The sequence below is a fragment of the Adiantum capillus-veneris genome, chromosome 11 (genome assembly GCF_014529385.1).
Source record: "Adiantum capillus-veneris isolate H3 chromosome 11, ASM1452938v2, whole genome shotgun sequence".
NCBI lineage: Eukaryota > Viridiplantae > Streptophyta > Polypodiopsida > Polypodiales > Pteridaceae > Adiantum > Adiantum capillus-veneris.
The window spans coordinates 102,673,531-102,683,530 of NC_140941.1; the positions used below are offsets into that span (position 1 = coordinate 102,673,531).

The following is a 10,000-nucleotide window of genomic DNA, read 5'->3' on the forward strand; positions in this document are numbered from 1 at the left end:
GAAAGAGCCAAGTCAGCCAGTGGAGGAGCCAAAAGAGCCTATGGATGAAACCCAAGATGAGGAAAGTAGGCCTATAGATGAGCAAAAGGATATGGATGAGGAAAGCAGGCCTAGGGATGAGCAAACTAATATGGATCAGGCAAGGATGTATGAGGCAAGCCGGTCAACCGAGGGAGAGGAAAAGACCTTGGAGGAAACCTTCAATGAGGCAGAAAGAGCCATGGGGGAGACCCCTGATGAAGATGTGAATGATGAAGCTAAAGCAGAGGAGAGCAACAACGACATCAACACTACAAAGACCCAGTATGGACCCTTGCTACCTGTAGATACGGTTGTTCCGGTAATGTCTATTCAAGTATGGCAAAATATGTTCAGCTTCTAACTACTTATATGTACTTGTCAACTTTTACAGAGGTTGATTATCTTGGACATCAATGGATTGCTGCCGATGCGCGTGCCTCTCGGTGACACAGAACCCTTTGAGGATTTGCAAACGTTTCGGATGGGAACTTGTCGAGTCGTGGTTCGTCCAGGAACCAAGGAATTTATTCAGTTTCTTCTTCCGCGCTTCAGAGTTGCCATATGGTCTTCAATGCAAAGGCAAAACTTGTCGCCACTAGTTACAATAGTTTGCAGTGTATGCGGCGCTCACACGTCAGATTTTGCCTTTTTGTATGATCAAAGAAAATGTGTTACCGTTGAGGGCCACTACCACCCTAAAAAACCACACTTACCTCTTTTGTACAAACCGTTTAGCCAAATCGGTGTACCCTTTGATGCAGCTAATACACTATTGATTGATGATACTCTTGAAAAGGGAGAGCTAAATCCGCCGGGAACAACTATCTCAACACCTTCTTTCGAGGGGCATTCCTTCGATTTTTACCTTGAAGACATTCTGATTCCGTACTTACAGAAATTGTATCTCAGTCCATTGTTCACGGACGAGTTTGTACTTTCTAATGAATTAAGATGACTCTTCTATCATGTCTTTGTCTTGTCTAACATTGAGAGAGAGAGAGAGAGAGAGAGAGAGAGAGATTTGACATGGTAAAGAAATGTATTTCAAGCACACTTTTTCACAGGGCACAATTGACAAATGAGCTCAATAAACTTCATGTATTGAAAGTCATTTGTATACACTTGGGTTCACAAGAATATCTGTTACATTGACACTACTTCAACCCGACCATCCAACTCTTTGCACAAAATATCTTTTTCCCTTCGCCGCATCACCTTACGGCCAGCTAGGAAAAAGGAAAAATATGATAGGTCCCTGTCCATTGACTCTTCAATTATGTCATGCCGCAAATGCTGAAGACTGCATAGCTCCCTTATTGTAACCACCAACAATAGGCCATGCTCTTTATCAATCACTTCCACATCCACAGCAGGATTATCTTCCAAACCTGCAGAAACCTGGTCCATAGGAATGTACTTACCATTGAGCATTTGTGATCGCATATACCAAAACGAGAGTAACAGTGATTGGCTTGCAATCATGTACTTGACAACTAGAGTATCAAGCGTGACCTCGCACCGTAAACCAATCTCTTCCTTTACATACCATCCTCTGTCAAGAAGTTTATCACAGGATGACTGCTAAAATGACTTGCACATGAACATAGTTTTCGTAACACGGATGTTGTAGCTATGAAACAACTCTATGAAGAGTGCAACAGGACAAAAGTTTGCAATTCTAACCAGTTTGGTGGGAATAGAGCTACGTAGAGACCTCTGTATATCCTTGTAGAGCTTACTTCGCATTGCCTCCACCATTGTTTCCTCGGGAACTGGCCAATCCACAGTGTTCCAATCGGTTGGTAGAGGAACTTTCACCAACATGCCATTCTTATTCCCTGAGCTGAGTTGGTAGAAGTGGTCATAAAAAAATATTCCCTCATCAGCTAAGCTTTTGCTGCTCCTCCCTGAATACTGTAGAGAACCAATGTGGGCATGAACAACATGGAAGAGGCCTATTATGCACTCCACAGGCTCCCATTGCTCATAAGAAGAGGGATAAACATCTGCAATATATATAAGAAGAGTTAAACTAAGAGTATCAATAAGAAAAAATGACAAATCTAATGTAGACATTGCTCATAAGAGCTGTGAAGAATGGAGACATTGCTCATAAGAAGCGGGAGAAACATTGCAAAATATATAAGAAAAGTTATAATGAGAGTATCAGTAAGTTGACATGTCAAGAGTACTTACAATTGCAACGTGGTTGATGTATATCTGATACATTTCCACCATTTGCTATCACCTCTAGATGGGTAAACACATGCTGAACAAGAACTTCCTTTACAGATCTTTTGTCGATTTCAACTTTGAAATCCAACACTCTGGCCTTCCATGCTGAGCGGTAAACGTTGATACCACTAGACCTCTTGGGTCTTCTTGGTTGCATGAGGACCCATGAACCTTTGTTTATCCTTTGTCCAACCCATTGGTTCTCTGCACTTATTGAAGTTGATATTGTAATTGAGGATATGCTACTACTTGGCCTTCTAGGCAAAGTGCAACTGTTGGTTGTTGGTGTGAGAGACAGTAAACACCTGGAGCTTCTTGGGCGAGAAGACGTGGAAGCCATAGCTCTCAGAGAAAAACTTTAGTGGAGGGAGATTCACTTTGAAAGCATTCTAATGGAGGGAAAGTGTTTTAGAATTCCAATATCTTGTGCGGGCTTAATGGTCACCCTCCAGTACGTTAATGACCATAAGAGAATATCAGAATTGGGACCACATGCAAGCACCTAAAAGCTCGGTAAAAGGAAGGAAATTACGATGCTACAATCCTAGATTCGTGAAAGTTTTATGCTATTTTCTTATTTTTTGAGTCTTTCCACGTACTTTCCTACGTAACGTAGCCTTCGTGCTCATTGGACGGGCTCTATTTTTCTCTCTCTTCATATGGCCCTCCAAATGACCTCTGAAATTTCCTAATGATCTAAGACTGAAGCCAGAGCAGTGGACCTGGAAGCTATCCAAGATGATGAGGTTCTAGTTATCCAGATGGACTACAAGCTAAGAAAGCAATGGGAACCATTGTCAGGAGTTATATTGGATTGTGGTGCTGGTGTAAATATTATGAGAGAACATCTCAGGCAGATTTTGGGAATCATTGAGCTAAAACCAACACCATTTAGAGTGAGGATGGTTGATCAAAGAGTGGTTGAAGCTACTAGACTAGTGGAAAACATGTAAATCAAAGTGGGCAAGGAGAAATTTAAGACTAGCTTTCTAGTCTTAAACGTGCAAGAAGGAGCATATGGGATGCTTCTAAGCAGACCTTGACTCAGATATGTCGATTCCATACATGATTATGCAAATCAGACATTACCTATCCAAGGGGCTAGCAGAAGGATTCAAATAGAAATTGACAACACTAGAAGCTGGGGAAGAAGGCTTTAAGGACTGAAGAATTACGCAAGAAATATCGGACAAAGAAAATAGAAGAGATGCTTGCCTCAATGAATCTTCTTAGAGACTACCACTATGCGAAAGAGCCATTCATTGCTTGCTACTTCAGTAATGAATCCTACTTTGAGAAGATTATCTATCTCCTCCTTGACTTTTTTGCATAATTGGGGTTCATTTGTACCTTTATAATATGATTGTTCTGGCATCTAGTTTGAGTGGAGTTCAATGTTGGCACACTTTTGGATCTACTCCTTGCTACTTTAGTAATGAACCTTCAGTAATTAGGCTTGATACTCTACCACTGAGAGAGAAGCATTGGGGATCCCAGTCTACTTTCCCAATTGCAGGTTCAATACTGTTGAACAAGGATACTCTACCACTAAGACAGAAGCATTGGGGATGGTATTCAGTGTTGCCAAGTTCACGTATTATCTACTGGGAAAACTATTTCATTTTTATGTGGACCATCAAGCTCTATTGTTCTTGATCAATAAAGTTATCATACAAGGAAAGTTAATTAGCTGGATGATGTTTCTCATGGAGTTGAATTTAAGATATTCCACAAGCCAGGGAAAGCAATCTATGGGGCAAACTTCCTTTCCAGAAGCACAGAGGGTTGTTTGAAACATCATTAAGAGATGAGCTAGTAGATGTTGAGTTATTTCAATAGACAGTTGAGGAGGAGCCAGACCCAGAGTGGCAGGATGTGTATGATTTCCTTCAGCTAGGAATTTTTCCAGATGATTGGTCCCAGAATAAGGAGGCATTGATCATAAGAAGTATGAAGTTTACCATCATTTCTAGAACACTCTACAAATTGGGCATTGATGGTGTACTTTGCAGATGTGTGCCAACGAAATCAAGAATGCAAGTTATTCTTGAATCTCACAATTGAGGTGCAGGAGGACACTTCTTGACTGACATTACATATAAAAATATCCTCCAAGAAGGTCTTTGGTGGTAGAGAATGATGGCCGACATTAGAGGTTTCTGTAAGACGTGATATTTGCCAAAGGATGGGAAGGCCAACAACAGCTGATATGACACCACTCATCCAATACATCCACTGGGAATATTCATGAAATGGGCTCTGGATTTTATGGGGCCATTTAAGAAAATTACTGCAAGGAAGAATAAATATCATCATGGCCACATGTTATGTCAGCAAGTGGGTTGAATCCAAGGCCTTACCATACAATACAGCCAGATCAATAGTTATATTCTTGTATGAAAACATCATATGCAAATATGGTTGTCCCATCAAAAATTTTTCAGATCACGAAACATATTTTATCAATGAAACTATTCAGATACTAACTAAGATCTTTTCAGTTAAACACAGAATGTCTACACCTTATTATCCTAGGTGTAATGCTCAAGCAAAAAGTAGCAATAAAACCATCAATACCATTCTCACAAAGATAGTTCAGAAGAAACCACACTAGTGGGACACCAAACTTTAGATGGTGCTATGGGCTTATCGAACTACCTACAAGGTTACTACTGGCATGAAACCTTTCAGAATGGTGTATGGAATAGTGGTAGTAGTTCCAATAGAGTTTGCCATCCCTAGTTTAAGATTGGCAGTTGAACATGGAATGGATTTTAACCACAATCTGAAGCAAAGGTTGGATGAGTTGCTACAATTGACGAGATCATACAAAGGGCCATGTTAGAACAAGAAGTAGTCCAACAAAGGAGGAAGCACTGGAATGACACTAAAATCAAGGTCAGAGAATTCAAAAGAGGCGATCTAGTGTTGTTGTATCAATCAAAACTGGGACCAAATAAGCCTAACGTGAAAATAGCATGGCCAAGGCCTTATGAAGTTGATTGGGGATTCTCTAATGGAGTAGTCAGAGTAAGAGACTTGTTTGTATTACTGTTGCCCGAAGTCTACAATGGAGCCAAGATCAAGCTATATTATGCCAGATCAGAAGAACTCCCAGTAACCAAGAACCAGAAAACCCTTTTGAATCAAAAAGTGAACGTCTAACTTTATTCCACATCAAGCCAGTTCAAGAAGGGTGTCAAACAGTAATTCAACTAGTTGAGAATTCCATAATAATTTTGAATTGGACACAACCAGCACAAGTAAAGTTTGACAACCTTAACGGTTATAAGCAATTGTTAACCCAGGGTAGAATATCTCAGGTATTAAGTTTGCGGCTGGACAAATGAATGAGTGACACATGGAAAATGGTGATCCTAAAACTGAGAGAGTAAGTTTGTGGAGCATTCATGGTGCTTGTAAAAATTACCATGCAAAAGTACGTGACCCTGCACTTCTATCCCAAGTTGTTGCACGCCTTACTTCTCCTACAAATAATCATTTACCCTCATCGTCTACAACACACACTGCAAGCTCCACACCCTCACAGTCCTCGTCATCTGCTACCACACCTTTCCACCATAAACCCGACACTCCAAACTTATCAGGCTTTTCGCTTTCAACCACCAAGCATCTTCCTCATCCTCGCAAGACAACGAAGAGAACAAAGCTATGGCAAAAAGCAATAAATTTTTAGAACAAATGCAAGAGAGTGTAGATGAAGCTACCCATTTCATCCACGGAGCAGGTGAAACAAACATAGCTAGAAGAGTCTGTACCTCACACAAAAATTGTCAAATATGTGTTCCATAAGAGTAAAAGAACGCTTCTCAAGCTCTGGGATTTGGAAGAAGTGGTCCTAGAAGCCACAAGTTGTCATAAGTTGGTCAGAGCTTGCTTGACCAGAGGGAAAAGAACTCTATATGACCATGGTACAAAGACATGAATGAATTAACGCTTATGAAGCTTAAATGACAACAGTCAAAAAAGACCAGCTAAAACAAGAGGCAAGGTATCTCCTGATTCAGAAGGAGAACACGGGTCCTAGTCCAAGTGCTTCAGAACCATATGAGGTATTGTATAAACCTCCAAAGAAGCACAAGACAAGAAGAAGCATGTTCGATGGATTGACACTGGTTGACAGCTCACTGGCAAAAAAAAATTTACACCAAAATCTAAGAAAGGAGAGAGGAATAGCTTCCAGAGTGAGATGCCTAGGGGCTGTGCCTAGGGGTTGGTAATTACCAGAATCAGTTATGGAGGTAACTAGCACAAGGAACGGTCAATCAAAGAGCCAGTAGAGAGCTATAAATAGGGTCTATTACTTCAGTTGTAGGGACCGAATATTGAATCCCTGATTCCGCAATCTTGAGCCTAATGTTAAGAGCCATTCATACTTTGTAATTCTCACTAAGCTGAAGGCTTATTTGTCTTACTGACATCATTTGTACACGATTGTCTAATCTGAATAATACAACTCCAGTCTTAGTTCTTAGTTTTATTATCAATATCTTTTCAGTTCAAGTCTTATCTTTTAGTTACTATCTAGTCTAATCTGAATCTTATCTTTTAGTTACTGTCTGGTTTGATGTGAAGTCTTATGTCTGCTCTGAACTAACTCTAACCACCAACCTAGAATAGTTGTCTGAAAGTGTCTAGCTCATTCCATTTTGGCTATCACGGTGGCTTGAGCTAATTTTCTCTTGACAGTCGGACTATCTCCCAGTTGGTGTTAGAGCCATCATAATCAATCATGCCGCCAAGAGGAACAGCACGATGTAGAAGGCCAGCTACAAGGTTCACTGAGAAATCGCATCAGGCCGGTACCAGAAGAGTCAGAGAGAGACTATGAGATGCAGAGAGAACCTAGAAATGAGACCGATGTTCTTCTAAGACCAGGAACAATTGATGAATCAAGGGATTCATAGCATTCATCTCATTCCAGAGGTAGACAGGCTAAGAGAGCAGAACAACACAACCCATCCTATTGTGTGTGTGTGTGTGTGTGTGTGTGTGTGTGTGTGTGTGTGTGTGTGTGTGTGTGTGTGTGTGTGTGTGTGTGAAGGAAGGAAGGAAGGGGGGGGGGGATATTAGGGTTAAGGTGGATAGGTTAGTGTTCCATTCATGCTAATGGCATGCTTTGGAGCGGTTAGTGTAGAGCTTGCTACAGAGAGACTATTGCACAATACAATAGGGTATATTGAAAAATGAAAAAGGGTTACAATTATTTAGCAGAATGTGCCTCTATATACGCTTATACAAATAGACAACCTTTTGACACATGAGCACAAGAGGTGGCTGCCTATGCACAAATACAAGTGGTGGTGCTTTACACAAAGGTTGTAAGAGGTTCTTCACATGGCTTGACACATGAGGTGGAAGGGGTTGTTCACACAAGAGATGCAATTGCAAAGGCTTCATATACAAATTAATGCAAAAAACACTAAACAAATGCAATTGGATCAAAACATCAACAACAATATCATCAACATATTGGCTACTACAACAACAACCTATGGCAAGAATAACGACAACAAAGTACAACATCTTTTGCAGATTTGTTCGGGGGGAAAATCCTCCAACAAACAACAAATGTGGTTAAGCATTCTCTCTTGTGTACCTTACCCTCTATTTGTGCCAAGGGAGGCTTGTGTATGCCTACACCCTAATGTTTTTTATGCCTACACCCTTTGTGTCTAGGGGAGGCAACTTTGTGTTCAAGGGAAGGCTTGTGCATTGTGTGCCTCACCCTAGTGTGTTTTGAGCGGACGATTGTGTGAGTGATATGCAACCAAAACCCACTTAGGGAAGGATTATTGGGATGCAAGGTTTTGTTGCATCTCTTGTGTGAACAACCCCTTCCATTTCATGTGTCAAGCCATGTGAAGAACCTCTTACAACCTTTGTGTAAAGCACCACCACTTGTATTTGTGCATAGGCAGCCACCTCTTGTGCTCATGTGTCAAAAGGTTGTCTATTTGTATAAGCGTATATAGAGGCACATTCTGCTAAATAATTGTAACCCTTTTTCATTTTTCAATATACCCTATTGTATTGTGCAATAGTCTCTCTGTAGCAAGCTCTACACTAACCGCTCCAAAGCATGCCATTAGCATGAATGGCACACTAACCTATCCACCTTAACCTGTGGGGGGGGGGGGGGGGGGGGGGGGGGGGGGGGGGGGTGAAACAATCCAAAAACAAAATGAGTTGCATAAATAGCTAGTACTTATATTAGGAAAGCGTGCATGTCGACAAATCCAAGGGGGAAGAATAGGGTCTAGTACCAGGATTTCATTGTTGAGTATTAGCTACGGAGATGTAGAGTAAGCAAAGCAAGTGGGAGGGAGATACTACAATGCTGCATCAAAGGCTCGATGCCTGTATGTGGGAGATGGAGCCTTCGGGCCGAGTAGAGAGAGAGAGAGAGAGAGAGAGAGAGAGAGAGAGAGAGAGAGAGGGAGAGAGAGACACATTGGGTGATCAATCCCACCAAGACACTTCAAAAATTTCCCGAGGGGACATTCCCAGACAGATAGGAAGTTAAAAGAAGAGGAGCCATCACGTCAGGCTATTGAATCTGGCAGTGAAAGTTCAAAATATTAAGGTTTAGCTACGTAGAGTAAACACTAGCACTTGTAAAATGGAAAAGTGTGTAGTGCTAGCGATGTGCGCGCGCATGCGTGTGGACGTGTATGTGGTGGGCTATGAATCCTAGTGCCATGTTAAAAGCTCGTTAAAAGGCACTTTCACACTTTTTGAAAAAATGAAAGCTAGAATTTGGGCCTCATGATTATAATTAGTGCCTTATAACTTTTGTGTTGTGTTGATCAAGATTGTTGAATCAATCTCCCTCAAAGACAAAGGCTACAAAAAAGTGGTGGGAGTGTAAAAAAAGAAGCAGTCTACATATGATAATACAAGTAGTTGTATAAATGTGAGTACCACTTTTAGTGTAGAAATTTGAAGTTGTATCAAACCCCTCTTTATGGTAGCTATATGGGCTTCCTCAAGATATACATGCCACCACCATTTATGTGGCCTGTTGAATAAGTGAAATGGATCGAAGGCCATCAAGCAAGGTATCACTTGTTGCTCTTGATTGCATTTGTCATGCATCGTGTAAGTTATGTATGGCATCCTTGCAAGTCCATAGCCTATTCAATTATCATTGGGTAGGATAGTTGCATGCCCCATAACCTGACCATGGAAACAAAGGTTGGGTAATGTGTGTGGGCGTTGTCTATAACAAATACTTGTAGAGTTCATAATTTGGAACGGAAACCCATAGCGAAAATGGATTGGAAATAAGAGCTTTGGGTAAATTTCATGACAACAAAGTTTCCTCTTCAAGGTTTAGTTAGTGCTCATGAAAAAAACTGCCCTTAAGTGGGTCTTTAGTGTCTTTTTCATTGGCTAGATTAATGCTTGTCTCCAAAAAAACCAACAAATATTCTACAATGTACACCTTTGTGTAAAGGACGGCAAAATTTTAATACCAAAACTAGGAGATATTATTAGGTGAATTCTTTTTCTCACTTGTTGGAAAAAAAAAAGTTATTTGTGAGCATTGGGCTTAGTGTTATGCAATCTAGCAGTTCTTAAATCACCCTTCAATCCCTCGCTTCTTTCAAAACATATACACTCAAATTAAACAAGATGACAAAAAGGTAATCTTTCAAAGTGGTAGCTTTTCTAGATACTGGTAGTGCTGAAAAGAAGTTTCTCTCGGGAAAAAAATGAG

At 40.7% G+C, this 10,000-nt stretch overlaps 1 protein-coding gene across 2 annotated transcripts in view; it reads right to left on the reverse strand.

The window, feature by feature from the left end:
* Positions 1-1,515: 1,515 nt before the first annotated feature.
* LOC147447752 (glucan endo-1,3-beta-D-glucosidase-like) overlaps positions 1,516-10,000 on the reverse strand; it is an 11,398-nt gene continuing 2,913 nt past the window's right edge. Inside the window, exon 4 of one of the 2 annotated variants that reach the window (XM_086523463.1) lies at positions 1,516-2,027. In XM_086523463.1, coding sequence (XP_086379589.1) covers positions 1,603-2,027 — 425 coding nt within the window. In that variant the 3' untranslated portion in view covers positions 1,516-1,602. Of the gene's footprint in view, positions 2,028-9,183; positions 9,457-10,000 lie in introns of those variants that run through there. The other variant, XM_086523464.1, reaches the window with a different exon arrangement.